This window comes from Salmo trutta, chromosome 26 (genome assembly GCF_901001165.1).
Source record: "Salmo trutta chromosome 26, fSalTru1.1, whole genome shotgun sequence".
NCBI classification, from domain to species: Eukaryota; Metazoa; Chordata; class Actinopteri; order Salmoniformes; family Salmonidae; genus Salmo; species Salmo trutta.
This window is the reverse complement of record NC_042982.1, coordinates 35,457,734-35,476,100: the sequence shown is the minus strand read 5'-3', so window position 1 is coordinate 35,476,100 and position 18,367 is coordinate 35,457,734. Positions and strand designations below refer to the sequence as shown.

Sequence of the window (18,367 nt, the reverse complement as noted above, 5' to 3'; positions counted from 1 at the left end):
GCTCAGTCAGAGTGACCATCGGGTCTTGGTCACCTCCCGGACCAATGCGCTTCTCCCCCGATTGCTCGGTTTGGACGGGTGGCCAGCTCTAAGAAGAGTCTTGGTGGTTCCAACCTTCTTCCATGTAAGAATAATGGGGCCACTGTGTTCTTGGGGACCTTCAATGATGCAGACATTTTTTGATACCCTTCCCCAGACCTGTGCCTCTACATAATCCTGTCTCAGAGCTCTACAAACATTTCCTTCGACCTCATGGCTTGGTTTTTGCTCTGACATGCACTGTCAACTGTGGGACCTTATATAGACAGGTGTGTGCCTTTCCAAATCATGTTCAATGCATTTAATTGACTTCAAGTATGATCAATGGAAACAGGATGCACATGAGCTACATTTCGAGTGTCATAGCAAAGGGTCTGAATAATTATGTAAATAAGGTATCGTTTTTTTATATTTAATACATTTGCAAACATTTTGGCTTTGTCATTATTGGATATTGTGTGTAGATTGATGAGGGTGTTTTTATTTATTTAGAATTAGGTTGTAACAACAACATGTGGAAAAAGTTCAGGGGTCTGAATACTTTCCGAATGGAGGGTTTGGGTTAAAGCAGAATACGTATTGTGGTTTTGTTATGGTTGTTTTGTGGTTATGGTTGTATTGTGGTTATGTTATTTTGTGTTTGTGGATGTGTTATGGTTGCATTGTGGATGAGTAATGGCTGTATTCTGGTTGTGTAATGGTTGTACTGTGGTTGTGTTGTTTTGTGGTTGTGATGACAAATGACTGATTTTGAGGAACAGACTCTCTCTCGCTCGTAACACTCCCTCTTCGCTCCCTCTCTCTCCTCAAACTTTCCTCTCTTTGTTTTGGAGGAGTTATCGGCTGTCAGCATGATAGGATCTGAGACACCTGTTCTCTACCTTTCTCTCTACCTCTTCACCCTCTCTCCCTACTCCACCTTATCTATACAGCAGGGCAGAACAAATTAGAGCTGCTAAATGAAACCTCTTACAGCCCTAAAGGTGGTGGAGGGGAAAGTGTGTGGGTACTCGGAGGCCAATCTAATGGCAGCTTCCCTGTCTGGGAATGTGCGTTGGTTTCTCACACACACACGCCCCCATGCACATGCACACGCCCCCACGCACAGGGTGTCACTGTGCTGAGGACACAAAGCAGGCAGCTACACACAAGGACAAAGGAATAACAAAGAACAAAAGGACAACATGAGGCACTATGGAGAAGGAATAATAACGGACATATGCCTACCTCTCCAGGCGAAAGAGAGGGGAGAGAGATGAGGGGGAGGAGAGATAGAGAGAGGTGAGAGGGGAGAGAGAGAAGGGAGGGGAGAGAGACATTCAGAATATTTTAGAATGGAGAGGAGTGCAGAGTGGTATGGGATAATGTGTGTTTAAAGTCAAATGCTTTAGAGGGCAAAATAAAAACCTCTTGCTCTCTTCAGTAATGTAATGTGTCTGATAACCAAGGGAACATCTACACATCTAAATCTTCCACCACTATTCAACTACTGACAAAGCTAATCTTCTTATCCAGACTGGGCTTTATAAAGAGTACATACTCAGCCTCCCTCCATCCGTCTACATCCCTCCCTCCCCCTCCTCATTTGTCAAGTTAGACGTCTTACAAAGGAAACAGACGTTAATGGGTTTAGTCATCTAATTGCCACAGCTAGTTACCTCAGGAAGGATTTTGGTAGCACCGTACTTGAACCCTATGTCATACAGACTACATTAGACTGTCATAAGGATGACATAAGAGATTCATTGGCCATTATAACACCAGATTTGGGTCTTTACGTTTCAACACCTTTGTGGAATGAGATGCAGTCACATCCCAATGTTCACTCACCTGTAGAGAGAAGTGGAGTTTGAAGCCAGGCTTGGCCACGAAGTAGTCGTCTGACTTGAAGGAGACTTTGAGGGTGTTGGTTTTGGAGGTAAGACGAGGGGGGACTCTCTGACCACACCATCTCCCCCAGACAATAGTACTGGTCTCTGAGATGTCCTCCACCTCCACAAAGTCATATCTGCGAGGGAAGGTTGGAGAGGAGGGGCTCACTAGCTTTCCAATCAATGGATTTAATATATCAACGGATCAATCAATGAATAATCACTGTTCATTAGAAAAGGTATGACTGTTGGCGAGCCAATCACCAGTCACCTCCCTCCCCTCTTTATAACTTTCCTCATCTCTCCCCTCCCGCTTTCTGTTCCTCTCCCCTCTCGCTTTCTGTTCCTCTCCCCTCTCGCTTTCTGTTCCTCTCCCCTCTCGCTTTCTGTTCCTCTCCCCTCTCGCTTTCTGTTCCTCTCCCCTCTCGCTTTCTGTTCCTCTCCCCTCTCGCTTTCTGTTCCTCTCCCCTCTCGCTTTCTGTTCCTCTCCCCTCTCGCTTTCTGTTCCTCTCCCCTCTCGCTTTCTGTTCCTCTCCCCTCTCGCTTTCTGTTCCTCTCCCCTCTCTCTTGTCTAAAGTGCTTACAAAGGCAGATGCCTTTGGTTTGGGGATTAAAAGCCTATTCTCTCTTCTCACCCTCAAGGACATATTCTTCATTACTGCAAAGACGGCAACCTTCATCCATCCCTCCCTCCCTCTCTTTCCCTCCTCTCTTTAGTCTCTGTAGATGTTGATACCCTCAGAGGGATGCCAGCCTACTTTCTTCACTCAATTCTCCCTTTTAATCCGCTACAAACTCAGCCAACTTTCTCTCTCCCTGGCACTTCAATCTTTCACCTCTCTATCCTCTCCTCCCTCTCTCACCTGCAGACTTCGTTCTCTGGTTCCTCCAGTGCAAAGTGGGAGTCAAACTCCAGGGTGATGCGGGTGTTGTGGGGCGACAGTAGTTTCCATGACAACTGCAGGTTCCTGGGGTAGGCGTTAGGAAAGCGGGGGCTCTGGATAACTCCGCCCGTTGCCGTTACCGTGACGACCTCTTCTTTCCGGAACAAGTCTGTAAGGTGATTGCTGTCTGTTAGCAGTTATAACTGGTATAGGTTAGTGAGTTTAGTCTCTGGGATTTCATACACAGTGTTACAGAGTCAGACAGAGAGAGAGACAGAGACAGACAGAGAGAGAGAGAGACAGAGAGAGACCAAGACCGAGAGAAAGACAGAGACCGAGAGAGAGACAGAGAGAGACAGAGACCGAGAGAGAGACAGAGACCGAGAGAGACCGAGACCGAGACCAAGAGAGACCGAGAGAGACCGACAAAGAGACAGAGAGAGTTTTTATTATTAGGCCAATATCCACTAATAATAAAAACTCAAAAAAGAGCAAATAAGTTTTGGAAACATCTAAAATACAGTGACCCCCTCTCAATGCCAAGAGCTGAGCAAAGAAAAGAGTCCCCTCATCCAGCTGGTCCTGGGGCTGAGTTCACCAACCTGTTCTACTAACACACTGAAGCCTCAGGACCAGAACATCCAATCAATCAGAATAAACCAAATTACAACACAGTCAAAACAAAACTACATTGCTTATTGGGAAACACAAGCACAAACACAAAGCAAAATGCAGTGCTATCTGGCCCTAAATCGACAGTACACTATGGCTAAATATTTGACCATGGTTACTGATCAAAACCTTAGAAAAACCTTGACAAAGTACAGGCTCAGTGAGCACAGCCTTGCCATTGAGAAGGGTAGACACAGGAAAACCTGGCTCCCTGTAGAGGAAAGGCTGTGCAACCACTGCACAACAGCAGAACCTGAGACGGAGCTGTATTTCCTGACAAAATGTAAAAAATATAAAACAATTAGAGAGTGTTATTTCCCCAAATTTGAAACCCTTATTCAAGGTTTCAAAGACCTCTCTGATGAGGATAGGCTACCCGTCCTGTTGGGGGGAGGACGGAGAGAGATGTGGGTTGGCAGCGCACTACATTGCTGCCTGCCATATGTCTGACAGACCAGTCAACCTGCACATGTCCTCTACTGTATGCTTATTGTTATTGTTGAATGAATGGTGATTTTGACCCTTGGTTATTGTTGTTACTGTTGTCCCGTTGACAATTTTGATTCTCTTTTTTTTTATATTGTAAATATCCAAAATAAGCTTTGGCAATATGTACATTGTTACGTCATGCCAATAAAGCAAATTGAATTGAATTGACAGACAGAGAGAGAGAGACAGAGCGAGAGAGACACAGAGACAGAGGAGACAGAGAGAGAGAGAGAGACAGAGAGAGAGAGAGACACAGAGAGAGAGAGAGAGACACAGAGAGAGACACAGAGACAGAGAGAGACACAGACAGAGAGAGAGAGACACAGACAGAGAGACACAGACAGAGAGAGAGACAGAGACACAGACAGAGAGACACAGACAGAGAGAGAGACAGAGACAGAGAGAGAGAGACACAGAGAGAGAGAGAGAGACACACAGAGAGAGAGAGAGAGAGAGAGAGAGAGAGAGAGAGACACACAGAGAGAGAGAGAGCGACACAGAGAGAGAGAGAAAGAGAGAGAGACAGAGAGAGAGAGAGAGAGAGACACACAGAGAGAGAGAGACACAGAGAGAGAGAGAGACACAAAGAGACACAGACAGACAGAGACACAGAGAGAGAGAGACAGAGAGAGAGAGAGAGTCCTAATGCTCTGACTACATAGTGCTAATGCTCTGTGACTACATAATCCTACATAGTCCTCCTAATGCTCTGCGATTATAGTCCTCCTTATGCTCTGTGACTGAATCAGGTACATTAATCCATCTCTCTACTGCTCTCACTCAGTGGAAGTAGTTATTGTGACCCATACAGGGGCACAGAGTTAGTGAGTGGTGTCAAATGACGAAAGGTGTTGAATATCTGCTCGACCCCACATGATCGCTAGCAACTGTATCAACCATGTCCGTTTCTGTAGAAACACACTTCTCTCCCCCTCCCTCCCTCCATCATTTCTCTCTCACACTCCCTCCCTGACGAGTGGTAGTACCTGTATCCATAGTGATGTTAATTACGCCATGTGAAACAAGGAATATGATGTGTGTGCGTCTCTGTGTGTGTGTACGGTGCGTACGTGTATGGAGGTAAGTGCGTCACTAGAACACACAGCAGAGGGAGAGGAGGAGGAGAGCAGTGATGCATGGAGTGGTCAATCCAACTCAATCCCAAATTTAACCATTTCCATATACAGTGCATACGGAAAGTATTCAGACCTTTTGACTCTCCACATTTTGTTAAATTACAGCCTTATTCTAAAATGGATTAAATATACTTTTTTCCCTCAATCTACACACAGTACCCAATAATGACGAAGCTAAAACTGTTTAGACAATTTTGCTAATTTGTAAAAATAAAAAAATTAAAATTAAAAATACCTTATTATAAGTATTCTAAGTATTCAGACTAGGGATGCACCATACATTGGTAAGCATGTTGGAATCGGAGGATATTAGCTAAAAATGGCAACGTCGGCCCGATGTCTAGTTTAACGCTGACCTGCAAAACCGATGTCAAAGCTGACATGCATACCAATATGTGACCCGATTCAGGAAACTAGGCGTATGTCACGGCTTCACGGGAGAGTTGTTTGAACGTAAAAATATATTTTTTTAACAAATTGCATTTTTTGGCAGAAATGTACCTTAGTATCAAACTTGTATGACATCTGTAAATACGAATAAAATTGTGAAATTACGAGCCTAGTTGGTTTAGCCACAGAAAAAGTGAAAGCAACCTCCCTGCTAGCCATGATTGGCTGAGAGAATGAGCGGGCTGGACATGCCGAGAGATGCGTTTGGATTGGTCTACCATATAGCAGGTGTCTGCCTATTGGAGCGGGTCAGTATGTTTAGGTAAAATGTCGACGTGGCTTTAAAAAATATATATATTGTGTAGTAAAACTGCATAAACATAATGTCAAGTTAAAATGTACTGTTAGCTAGCTAACGTTAGCTGGCTGGCTCGCTAGGTGACGTTATGTGTATGCCCTCCACTTTCTGGAGGACCGAGTTTTGAAATCAGTGGAATTCGAGTATGATAGCTAAGAAGATGGAAAAAACTTCCAGTCTGGAATACATCATCAAACTAAGGCAACCATGCACGTTATCAGACAGGAGACGCGTCCAACCATGATGTATATTGGTAAGATTTTCAGATAATACACGTTTCTAATTTTGACAGAGTGTGGTTTCATTTCAAGTGTACTGTTAGCTAGCTAACGTTAGCTGGCTGGGTCGCTAGCTAACATTATGTGTATGATCTTATTATTCGTATCTCAGACACATTTGCTTGACTAGTTATAGCTATAGAACCTGGTGGTTAGCTACCTGCAGATTCATGCAGGGTAGTAACATCATCAGTTGTGATTATGGTCCATTGTTTAGCTAGCTAGCTATATGTCTTAACAAAAGACTCCACTCTAATTTTCATAAAGTATTTTCATTTCAAGTTAAAGTGTACTGTTAACTAGCTAGCAAACGTCAGCTGGCTGGCTCGCTAACTAACGTTACGTCATGTGTTGGGATTCATTGTTTACCTAGCTAGCTATCTAGCTACATTTATTAACAAAATACTCTCATCTTAGTGTGACAGAGCGCAGAATAACTGAAGCATTTTTGAAAGCTCAACACCCGCTGAATATGTCCGGTGTTAGTAAACGTCGGCAACAAAGTGTAATTCAATTGTTGCCAGCAGCACAGTTACAGTCACCAACGATCTGGATAATTGGGAAAAAAGTCAGACCAGCTCTGCTTGTGTGAGAAAAATGATCAGAGTGGGGTGTTCTCTCATTATGTGTCTGGAAGTAGCTAGCCAATGTTTCCCAGTTAGCTTGGGTGCTTAACTGTAGTTGTGAGGTCAGAGCTTTCTGAACAACCCTACTTATTGGCCAGAGTGTCCAGAGTGCGCTCTGAACGCGAAACCACAGATAGAGCAATAGGGCGAGTAATGTTCAGTGAGCTGTTCTCTCTCTATTAGATGTCTGGAAGTAGCTGGAAAGTTAGTACAGAACGCACGGATCAACCCTTAATGAGATGGGTGGGACTAAGGCTTAAGAGGGTGTGAACAATACTGAATGGGTGCAGACAAAGAAGGACTCTCCAATAGTAGTACCAAAACATTGAAAGATGGTTTTCTCAAAAGTGAGTTTACAAGTTGATCAACTTCAAAGCAGAATTACTTTCCCATGGTTTCCTCAAATGCAGTGTATGATATACCATTTTGTAGCTCTAAGTCTACTTTTATCCAATGTAAAAAACAGAAATTCCATGACCGAATCCAGGTGGTGAGTCACATAACGTAGGTAGATGATGTAATGACGCCACGAAAAATACAGTGTTACACAGAAAAGCAGAAAAATACTAGGCGCACACTTTCAAGAACTAAACAAGTTCAAGTCGAGCAGTCATTTGAAACAGTATGAACATTTCAGCGAGACAACTCAAAGGCAAATACCATTAATCTCACTAGGGTAGGGGGCACTATTTTCTCCTCAGGATGAAAAGCGTGCCCAAAGTAACTGCCTGTTACTCAGGCCCAGAAGCTAGTATGTGCATATAATTGGTAGATTTGGATAGAAAACACTCTAAAGTTTCCAAAACTGTTAACATAATGTCTGTGAGTATAACAGAACTGATAGGGCAGGCAAAAACCGGAGAAAAATCCATCCAGGAAGAGGGATTATTTTATTTTTGTAGTTTTCTATTGAATGCCTATACAGTATGCCATGATTTAGGACTCACATTGCACTTCCTATGGCTTCCACTAGATGTCAACAGTCTTTAGAAATTGTTTCAGGCTTGTATTCTGAAAAATGAGGGAGTAAGACCACTGAGTGAGTGGACCCTGGGAAGTCCCCAGACCTGTTTGCGTGTGACCGAGACAGCGCTTTTCTTGTTTTTCTTTTATATTGACAACGCTATTGTCTGGTTGAAATATTATAGATTATTTAGGCCAAAAACAACCTGAGGATTATTTATAAACATCATTTGACATGTTTCTACAAACTTTACGGATACTATTTGGATGTTTCGTCTGCCTGTTGTGTCTGCCTTTGAGCCATTGGATTACTGAACAAAACGCGGAGGTTTTTGGATATAAAGAGGGACTTTATTGAACAAAATGAACATTTATTCTGTAACAGGGAGTCTTGCGAGTGCAACCATACGAAGATCATCAAAGGTAAGTGATTAATTTTATTGCTATTTCTGACTTTCGTGACTAATCTACTTGGCGGGTAACTGTATGTAATGTTTTGTGTGCTTGGCGCTGTCCTCAGATAATCGCATGGTATGCTTTCGCCGTAAAGCCTTTTTGAAATCTGACACAGCGGCTGGATTAACAAGAAGTTAAGCTTTATTATGATGTATAACACATATATTTTCAAGAATGTTAAATATTTGAATTGAGTATTTTTGAATTTCGCGATCTGCAATTTCACTGGATGTTGGCCAGGTGGGACTTTACCGTCCCAGGTACCCATAAGAAGTTAACACCAAAATAATGGATTGAATTGCCATTGACAATCAACCGTTCTCGGTCGTGGATGATGTTGGCTTTCGCCGACTAGTCGAGCACCGGTACACACTACCAAGTAGGTGCTATTTTTCAGATGTTGCCCTACCGGAGTTACACATTATTGTTGAAACGCACATCTATGAGCTACTTGCTATGGGCATCACTGCTATTAGCTTCACGACTGACATTTGGAACAGCGATGTCAGCCCCATGAGCATGCTGAGTCTCACAGCAAAGTGGGTAGACGAGGATTTCGTACTGAGAAAAGCCGTATTGCATGCTCAAGAATGTGCTGGTTCTCATAACACTGCTCCCATTTCAATGGCATTTGAGAATATGTTTGAAACTTGGAAACATGAACACTCCTAGCTCCATTCGAACAACTGACTCGAGAAATAAGCTCATCAACTGCGTCTGCAACAGACGTGATACCCTCTGTCTTGGCATTGAAACGGCTGCTCAACAAAACTGCCGACACAAACCGTGGGGTTAAAACTTGCAAAAGTACTCTACAAGAGGCTGTGAACAAGCGATTCGGTGGCATTCTCTCTGAGCATCTATACTGTGTCGCCACCATGATCGATGCCAGGTGACAAGGACTGCTACTTCGATGCAGACAAGAAACAGGGTTTACGTGAAATGTTACAGACACAGCAGGAAAAGATGGATACTGTAATGCCCTGGCCATAGAGAGGGGTTTTTGTTCTTTATTTTGGTTAGGCCAGGGTGTACATTGGGTGGGCGTTCTATGTTCCGTTTTCTATGTTTTTGTATTTCTTTGTTTTGGGCCATGTGTGGCTCCCAATCAGGCACAGCTGAAGTTTGTTGTTGTTGATTGGGAGTCACACATAAGGAGCATGTTTTTCCTTTGGGTTTTGTGGGTAATTGTTTCTGTTAGTGTTTGCACCTGACAGGACTGTTTGGCTGTCGGTTTTCTTGTTTTGTTTGTATAGTGTTCTTTCTTTATTAAATATTCAATGATGAACACTAATTCCGCTGCACCTTGGTCTACTCTCTCTTACGACAGCCGTTACAGATACGGACACAGTGACAGTGCGCACCAAGGAAGAGAGACCACTGACAGACAGAGCTGAAACTTCACTGCTTCACATGTATGCTTGGTGGTTCCAAACGTATTCCATTTAAGAATGATGGAGGCCACTGTGTTCTTGGGGACCTTCAATGCTGCGGAAATTTTTTGTACAGACAATCCTGTCTCGGAGCTCTACAGACAATTCCTTCGACCTCATGGCTTGGTTTTTGCTCTGACATGCAATGTCAACTGTGGGACCTTATATAGACAGGTGTGTGCCTTTCCACATCATGTCCAATCAAATGAATTTACCACACGTGGACTCCAAGTTGTAGAAACATCTCAAGGATGATCAATGGAAACAGGATGCACCTGAGCTCAATTTCGACTCTCATACCAAAGGGTCTGAATTAGGGATGACATTTTTGGCCAATACCGATATCCAATATTTTCCTTGGCAAAAAAACCATACCGATAACTGATATTTACAATTTTAGAAGCCTTTTAAGCATTCTAGTACAGATAAATAGTTAACACACACACACACTGACCAAAAAGTTATTTTGTTGGCATTTACGTATGCCCCCATTACCAGAAAGACATAATCAAAACCTATTTTTCACTTACTTGCTGTGCCCTAGAGCTGGCCGCCCGGGCAAACTGAGCAATCGGGGGAGAAGGGCCTTGGTCAGGGAGGTGACCAAGAACCCGATGGTCACTCTGACAGAGCTCCAGTTCCTCTGTGGAGATGGTTGTCCTTCTGGAAGGTTCTCCCATCTCTGCAGCAGTCCACCAATCAGGCCTTTACGGTAGAGTGGCCAGATGGAAGCCATTCCTCAGTAAAAGGTACATGACAGCACGCTTGAAGTTTGCCAAAAGGCATCTAAAGGACTCTCAGACCATGAGAAACAAGATTCTCTGGTCTGATGAAACCAACATTTTACTCTTTCGCCTGAATGCCAAGCGTCATGTCTGGAGGAAACCTGGTACAATCCCTATGGTGAAGCAGAGCCCAGATTTGAACATCTCTGGAGAGACCAGCAATGCTCCCCATCCAACCTGACAGAACTTGAGTGGATCTGCAGAGAAGAATGGGAGAAACTCCCCAAATACAGGTGTGCCAAGCTTGAAGCGTCATACCCAAGAAGACGCAAGGCTGTAATCGCTGCCAAAGGTGCTTCAACAAAGTACATTTACATTTTACATTTAAGTCATTTAGCAGACGCTCTTGAGGAAAGGGTCTGAATACTTATGTAAATTTTATATTTCAGTTTTGTATATATATATTTTCTAATTGCAAAAATGTAAAAAAAAAAGTTTCTTTGTCATTATAGTGTAATTGACTGTAGATTGATGAGTATGACTCCGTCAGTCAGTCAGTCTGTCTGTCTCTCTCTTTCTCCGTCCCGCTCTCTGTCCCCCTCTGTCTGTCTGTCTAGCTCTCTGTGTCTATCTGTATGTCTGGCTCTCCCTCTAAGTATGTCTGCCTCTCTCTCCCTCTAAATCTGTCTGGCTCTGGCTCTCTCTCTAAATCTGTCTGGCTCTCTCTCTAAATCTGTCTGGCTCCCTCTTTGGCTCTGGCTCCCTCTTTGGCTCTGGCTCCCTCTTTGGCTCTGGCTCCCTCTTTGGCTCTGGCTCCCTCTTTGGCTCTGGCTCCCTCTTTGGCTCTGGCTCCCTCTTTGGCTCTGGCTCCCTCTTTGGCTCTGGCTCTCTCTCTCTGTCCCACTCTCTCCCTCTGTCTGTCTGTCCCACTCTGTCTGTCTGTCTGTCTGTCTGTCTGTCTGTCTGCCTGCCTGCCTGCCTGCCTGCCTGCCTGCCTGCCTGCTTGCCTGCTTGCCTGCCTGCCTGCCTCTGGCTCCCTCTAAATCTGTCTGCCTCTGGCTCCCTCTAAGTCTGTCTGCCTCTGGCTCCCTCTAAGTCTGTCTGCCTCTGGCTCTCTCTAAGTGTGGCTGGCTCTGGCTCTCTCGCTGGCTGGCTGGCTCTGGCTGTCCCTCTGTCATTAAGGCTGTCCCCGCTGTCAATAAGGCTGTCTGGCTGGCTCTGTCTGGCTAAGTCTGTCTGTCTGGCTAAGTATGTCTGTCTGTCTGTCTGGCTCTGTTTGGCTGGCTGGCTGGCTCTGTTTGGCTGGCTGGCTGGCTCTGTTTGGCTGGCTGGCTGGCTCTGTTTGGCTGGCTGGCTGGCTGGCTCTGTTTGGCTGGCTGGCTCTGTTTGGCTGGCTGGCTCTGTTTGGCTGGCTGGCTCTGTTTGGCTGTTTGGCTGGCTGTTTGGTTGGCTTGCAGGCTGGCTGTTTGGTTGGCTTGCAGGCTGGCCGTGTTTGGCTGGCTGGCTCTGTTTGGCTGGCTGTCTCTTTCTGTCTGTCTGGCTGGCTCTTTCTGTCTGTCCGGCTGGCTGTGTTTGGCTGGCTGGCTGGCTCTGTTTGGCTGGCTGGCTGGCTCTGTTTGGCTGGCTGTCTCTTTCTGTCTGGCTGGCTGGCTCTTTCTGTCTGTCCGGCTGGCTCTTTCTGTCTGTCTGTCCGGCTGGCTCTTTCTGTCTGTCCGGCTCTGTCTGTCCGTCCGTCAGTATGACTTTCTGTGTCTTTCAATAAGTCAGTATGGCTCCCTCTCAGCATGGCTTTACGTCGGTCAGTATGGCTCTGGCTGTCTGGCTGGCGCTGTCAGTCTGTCTGTCTGGCTGGCTCTGGCTGGCTGACAGTCAGTCAGTATGGCTGTCAGTCAGTCAGACTCCGCATCAGTCAGTCAGTCAGCCAGACTCCGTGTCAGTCAGTCAGTCAGACTCCGCGTCAGTCAGTCAGCCTCCGCGTCAGTCAGTCAGTCGGTCAGACTCCGCGTCAGTCAGTCAGTCAGACTCCGCGTCAGTCAGTCCGTCCGTCGGTCAGAGCGGCCGTCAGTCTGTCCGTCCGTCCGTCGGTCAGCGCGGCCGTCAGTCTGTCCGTCCGTCCGTCGGTCAGCGCGGCCGTCAGTCTGTCCGTCCGTCCGTCGGTCAGCGCGGCCGGCGGTCTGCGCGGCCGTCTGTCCGGCGGTCTGTCGGTCAGCACGGCTGTTTGTCTGACAGCCAGTCAGCACGTCAGTCAGTCAGTCAGTCAGCATGGCAGTCAGTCAGTCAGCATGGCAGTCAGTCAGACAGTCAGACTCCGCGTCAGTCAGTCAGCATGGCAGTCAGTCAGTCAGACTCCGCGTCAGTCAGTCAGTCTGTCGGTCTGCGCGGCAGTCTGTCAGTCTGTCGGTCTGCGCGGCAGTCTGTCGGTCTGCGCGTCAGTCTGTCAGTCTGTCAGTCTGTCGGTCTGCGCGGCAGTCTGTCAGTCTGTCGGTCTGCGCGGCAGTCTGTCAGTCTGTCGGTCTGCGCGGCAGTCTGTCAGTCTGTCGGTCTGCGCGGCAGGCTGTCAGTCTGTCGGTCTGCGCGGCTGTCTGTCTGTCGGTCTGCGCGGCTGTCTGTCTGTCTGTCGGTCAGCACGGCTGTTTGTCTGTCAGCATTGCTGTGTGTATAGCTGTCAGTCAGTCAGTCAGCATGGCAGTCAGTCAGTCAGCCAGTCAGTCAGTCAGTCAGCGCGGTAGTCAGTCAGTCAGTCAGTCAGTCAGCGCGGTAGTCAGTCAGTCAGTCAGCGCGGCAGTCAGTCAGTCAGTCAGCGCGGCAGTCAGTCAGTCAGTCAGCGCGGCAGTCAGTCAGTCAGTCAGCGCGGCAGTCAGTCAGTCAGCGCGGCAGTCAGTCAGTCAGCGCGGCAGTCAGTCAGTCAGTATGGCTCTCTCTCAGTCAGTCAGTCAGTCAGTCAGTCAGTCAGTATGGCTCTCTGTCAGTCAGTCAGTCAGTCAGTCAGTCAGTATGGCTCTCTGTCAGTCAGTCAGTCAGTATGGCTCTCTGTCAGTCAGTCAGTCAGTATGGCTCTCTGTCAGTCAGTCAGTCAGTATGGCTCTCTGTCAGTCAGTCAGTCAGTATGGCTCTCTGTCAGTCAGTCAGTCAGTATGGCTCTCTGTCAGTCAGTCAGTCAGTATGGCTCTCTGTCAGTCAGTCAGTCAGTATGGCAGTCTGTCAGTCAGTCAGTATGGCAGTCTGTCAGTCAGTCAGTATGGCAGTCTGTCTGTCAGTCAGTCAGTATGGCAGTCTGTCTGTCAGTCAGTCAGTATGGCTCTCTGTCAGTCAGTCAGTCAGTATGGCTCTCTGTCAGTCAGTCAGTCAGTATGGCTCTCTGTCAGTCAGTCAGTCAGTATGGCTCTCTGTCAGTCAGTCAGTCAGTATGGCTCTCTGTCAGTCAGTCAGTATGGCTCTCTGTCAGTCAGTCAGTCAGTATGGCAGTCTGTCAGTCAGTCAGTATGGCTGTCTGTCAGTCAGTCAGTATGGCTGTCTGTCAGTCAGTCAGTATGGCAGTCTGTCTGTCAGTCAGTCAGTATGGCAGTCTGTCAGTCAGTCAGTCAGTATGGCAGTCTGTCAGTCAGTCAGTCAGTATGGCAGTCTGTCAGTCAGTCAGTCAGTATGGCTCTCTGTCAGTCAGTCAGTCAGTCAGTCAGGCACTCTGTCAGTCAGTATGGCTCTCTGTCAGTCAGTCAGTCAGTCAGTCAGTATGGCTCTCTGTCAGTCAGTCAGTCAGTCAGTCAGTATGGCTCTCTGTCAGTCAGTCAGTCAGTCAGTCAGTATGGCTCTCTGTCAGTCAGTCAGTCAGTCAGTCAGTATGGCTCTCTGTCAGTCAGTCAGTCAGTCAGTCAGTATGGCTCTCTGTCAGTCAGTCAGTCAGTCAGTCAGTATGGCTCTCTGTCAGTCAGTCAGTCAGTCAGTATGGCTGTCTGTCAGTCAGTCAGTCAGTATGGCTGTCTGTCAGTCAGTCAGTCAGTATGGCTGTCTGTCAGTCAGTCAGTCAGTATGGCTGTCTGTCAGTCAGTCAGTATGGCTGTCTGTCAGTCAGTCAGTATGGCTGTCTGTCAGTCAGTCAGTATGGCTGTCTGTCAGTCAGTCAGTATGGCTGTCTGTCAGTCAGTCAGTATGGCTGTCTGTCAGTCAGTCAGTATGGCTGTCTGTCAGTCAGTCAGTATGGCTGTCTGTCAGTCAGTCAGTATGGCTGTCTGTCAGTCAGTCAGTATGGCAGTCTGTCAGTCAGTCAGTATGGCAGTCTGTCAGTCAGTCAGTATGGCAGTCTGTCAGTCAGTCAGTATGGCAGTCTGTCAGTCAGTCAGTATGGCAGTCTGTCAGTCAGTCAGTATGGCAGTCTGTCAGTCAGTCAGTATGGCAGTCAGTCAGTCAGTCAGTATGGCTGGCTGTCAGTCAGTCAGTATGGCTCTCTGTCAGTCAGTCAGTCAGTCAGTATGGCTCTCTGTCAGTCAGTCAGTATGGCTCTCTGTCAGTCAGTCAGTATGGCTCTCTGTCAGTCAGTCAGTCAGTCAGTCAGTCAGTATGGCTCTCTGTCAGTCAGTCAGTCAGTCAGTCAGTATGGCTCTCTGTCAGTCAGTCAGTCAGTCAGTATGGCTGTCAGTCAGTCAGTCAGTATGGCTGTCTGTCAGTCAGTCAGTATGGCTGTCTGTCAGTCAGTCAGTATGGCTGTCTGTCAGTCAGTCAGTATGGCTGTCTGTCAGTCAGTCAGTATGGCTGTCTGTCAGTCAGTCAGTATGGCTGTCTGTCAGTCAGTCAGTATGGCTGTCTGTCAGTCAGTCAGTATGGCTGTCTGTCAGTCAGTCAGTATGGCTGTCTGTCAGTCAGTCAGTATGGCTGTCTGTCAGTCAGTCAGTATGGCAGTCTGTCAGTCAGTCAGTATGGCAGTCTGTCAGTCAGTCAGTATGGCAGTCTGTCAGTCAGTCAGTATGGCAGTCTGTCAGTCAGTCAGTATGGCAGTCTGTCAGTCAGTCAGTATGGCAGTCTGTCAGTCAGTCAGTATGGCAGTCTGTCAGTCAGTCAGTATGGCAGTCTGTCAGTCAGTCAGTATGGCAGTCTGTCAGTCAGTCAGTATGGCAGTCAGTCAGTCAGTCAGTATGGCAGTCAGTCAGTCAGTCAGTATGGCAGTCAGTCAGTCAGTCAGTATGGCAGTCAGTCAGTCAGTATGGCAGTCAGTCAGTCAGTCAGTATGGCTGTCTGTCAGTCAGTCAGTATGGCTGTCTGTCAGTCAGTCAGTATGGCTGTCTGTCAGTCAGTCAGTATGGCTGTCTGTCAGTCAGTCAGTATGGCTGTCTGTCAGTCAGTCAGTATGGCTGTCTGTCAGTCAGTCAGTATGGCTGTCTGTCAGTCAGTCAGTATGGCTGTCTGTCAGTCAGTCAGTATGGCTGTCTGTCAGTCAGTCAGTATGGCTGTCTGTCAGTCAGTCAGTATGGCTGTCTGTCAGTCAGTCAGTATGGCTAGTCTGTCAGTCAGTCAGTATGGCAGTCTGTCAGTCAGTCAGTATGGCAGTCTGTCAGTCAGTCAGTATGGCAGTCTGTCAGTCAGTCAGTATGGCAGTCTGTCAGTCAGTCAGTATGGCAGTCTGTCAGTCAGTCAGTATGGCAGTCTGTCAGTCAGTCAGTATGGCAGTCTGTCAGTCAGTCAGTATGGCAGTCAGTCAGTCAGTCAGTATGGCAGTCAGTCAGTCAGTCAGTATGGCAGTCAGTCAGTCAGTCAGTATGGCAGTCAGTCAGTCAGTCAGTATGGCTGTCTGTCAGTCAGTCAGTATGGCTGTCTGTCAGTCAGTCAGTATGGCTGTCTGTCAGTCAGTCAGTATGGCTGTCTGTCAGTCAGTCAGTATGGCTGTCTGTCAGTCAGTCAGTATGGCTGTCTGTCAGTCAGTCAGTATGGCTGTCTGTCAGTCAGTCAGTATGGCTGTCTGTCAGTCAGTCAGTATGGCAGTCTGTCAGTCAGTCAGTATGGCAGTCTGTCAGTCAGTCAGTATGGCAGTCTGTCAGTCAGTCAGTATGGCAGTCTGTCAGTCAGTCAGTATGGCAGTCTGTCAGTCAGTCAGTATGGCAGTCAGTCAGTCAGTCAGTATGGCAGTCAGTCAGTCAGTCAGTATGGCTGTCTGTCAGTCAGTCAGTATGGCTGTCTGTCAGTCAGTCAGTATGGCTGTCTGTCAGTCAGTCAGTATGGCTGTCTGTCAGTCAGTCAGTATGGCTGTCTGTCAGTCAGTCAGTATGGCTGTCTGTCAGTCAGTCAGTATGGCTGTCTGTCAGTCAGTCAGTATGGCTGTCTGTCAGTCAGTCAGTATGGCTGTCTGTCAGTCAGTCAGTATGGCTCTTTGTCTGTCAGTCAGGCTCTCTGTCTGTCAGTATGGCTCTTTGTCTGTCAGTCAGTCAGTCAGTATGGCTCTTTGTCTGTCAGTCAGTCAGTCAGTCAGTATGGCTCTTTGTCTGTCAGTCAGTCAGTCAGTATGGCTCTCTGTATGTCAGTCAGTTTGGCCCTCTGTCTGTCAGTCAGTTTGGCTCTCTGTCAGTCAGTCAGTTTGGCTCTCTGTCAGTCAGTCAGTTTGGCTCTCTGTCAGTCAGTCAGTTTGGCTCTCTGTCAGTCAGTCAGTTTGGCTCTCTGTCAGTCAGTCAGTTTGGCTCTCTGTCTGTCAGTCAGTTTGGCTCTCTGTCTGTCAGTCAGTTTGACCCTCTGTCTGTCAGTCAGTTTGGCTCGCTGTCAGTCAGTCAGTTTGGCTCTGTCTGTCAGTATGGGGAGTGAGTACACTAAAGCCTTTCATCCTCTACCATAAGCAGCTGTACTATATGATCAGTAGACACACATGATCCAGTATCGGCAGCATTAGATGTGGAAAAACGGTTTTAATACAAACTAGGTTAGAGCTGGAAAGAAATGGCGTCTCTGCTCTGTAAGGCGTGCTGCTGTGGCAGTAGAGAAGCGAGTGATTAAGCAGGGGAGGAATGGAGTGAAGGAGAGCAGAGCGAGAATAAGTGAATATGAGAGGTGGCACAGTGAGACTTCCGGGTCCCACAGAGCCAGCAGAGAGCAGAGAAAGAGCCAGTAGTCGGGACATTGTGAACAGCAGGAATATGTTTCTAATAAGGGTATGAACGTTTAAACTAAATTGGGATTGTTAACATTTAGAAAAAAATCCTTGAGTTCGAGAGTGAATACAAGGCGCTGATACACATAACATAGCCTACTGCTCTGGCTCCACTGGACCAATCCACTGTGCCCTCATTGGCTGATGGTTCCTAACGCGTAAGCACCTTCACGACTGAATGGAGATCCCAGCCAGACCTCTGATTAACAGAGTGGAACAATGCCATTAGACGCTCTCATCAGCCAGATCGCTCAAGATTGACCTTGAAAATGGATATCGGAAAATGCCATCAAAACCGGCCACTAGGGGCAACACTATTACCAGAGGGCGTTGTGGATGGGGGTGACAGATGGGCATTCAATCCCAGTGGTAGACACATTTTTATGCCCTATCCCAAACTTTAACCCTTAACCATTCAGAATGATGGCGAACAGGAGGAGCAACCTATGGTGTCAAAAACACGAAATTTGACGTTGTCTGAAACGTGGATAAACGTCAGAATCTGAAGTCAAATTGGTAAAAATGGGAGATCTCGTTGCTTTCACACCACAATACATTTGCATGCCAACACACACACGGACACACTGTTTTGAATATTTAACAACACTGGTGAGCGACACGCATGACAAGATGAAAGACAGGAGGGAGGAAGGGGGGGAGGGAAGGAAGAGAATGGTACGAGAGAGAGGTCTCATTCTGTCTCAGCTGTGTATGCTAAACTCAGCACCCAGGGGTGTAGGCCCAAACCTCATTATGCATGCTGCAACTCTCCACTAAAACCACATACACCTCAGAAAATACAGCCCAGTCAGCCCAGCAGGTCACGCAGTCCGTGTGTGTGTGTCAGGGTTTCTGTTAGCCGTCAGGGCTAATAGCCAGCTTTTGGCAGATAAAAGCATTTAAAAGCCGATAAATAAAATTGGC

At 47.0% G+C, this 18,367-nt stretch overlaps 1 protein-coding gene across 2 annotated transcripts in view; it reads right to left on the bottom strand.

The window, feature by feature from the left end:
* Nucleotides 1-18,367, bottom strand: part of LOC115163701 (platelet-derived growth factor D) — a 61,378-nt gene that overhangs the window by 17,941 nt on the left and 25,070 nt on the right. For both annotated transcript variants that reach the window (XM_029715804.1, XM_029715805.1), the window contains exons 2-3: nucleotides 2,774-2,963; nucleotides 1,870-2,047 (exon numbers count right to left, since the gene is read on the bottom strand). In XM_029715804.1, the coding sequence (XP_029571664.1) occupies nucleotides 1,870-2,047; nucleotides 2,774-2,963 (368 nt within the window). The remainder of the gene's footprint in view (nucleotides 1-1,869; nucleotides 2,048-2,773; nucleotides 2,964-18,367) is intronic.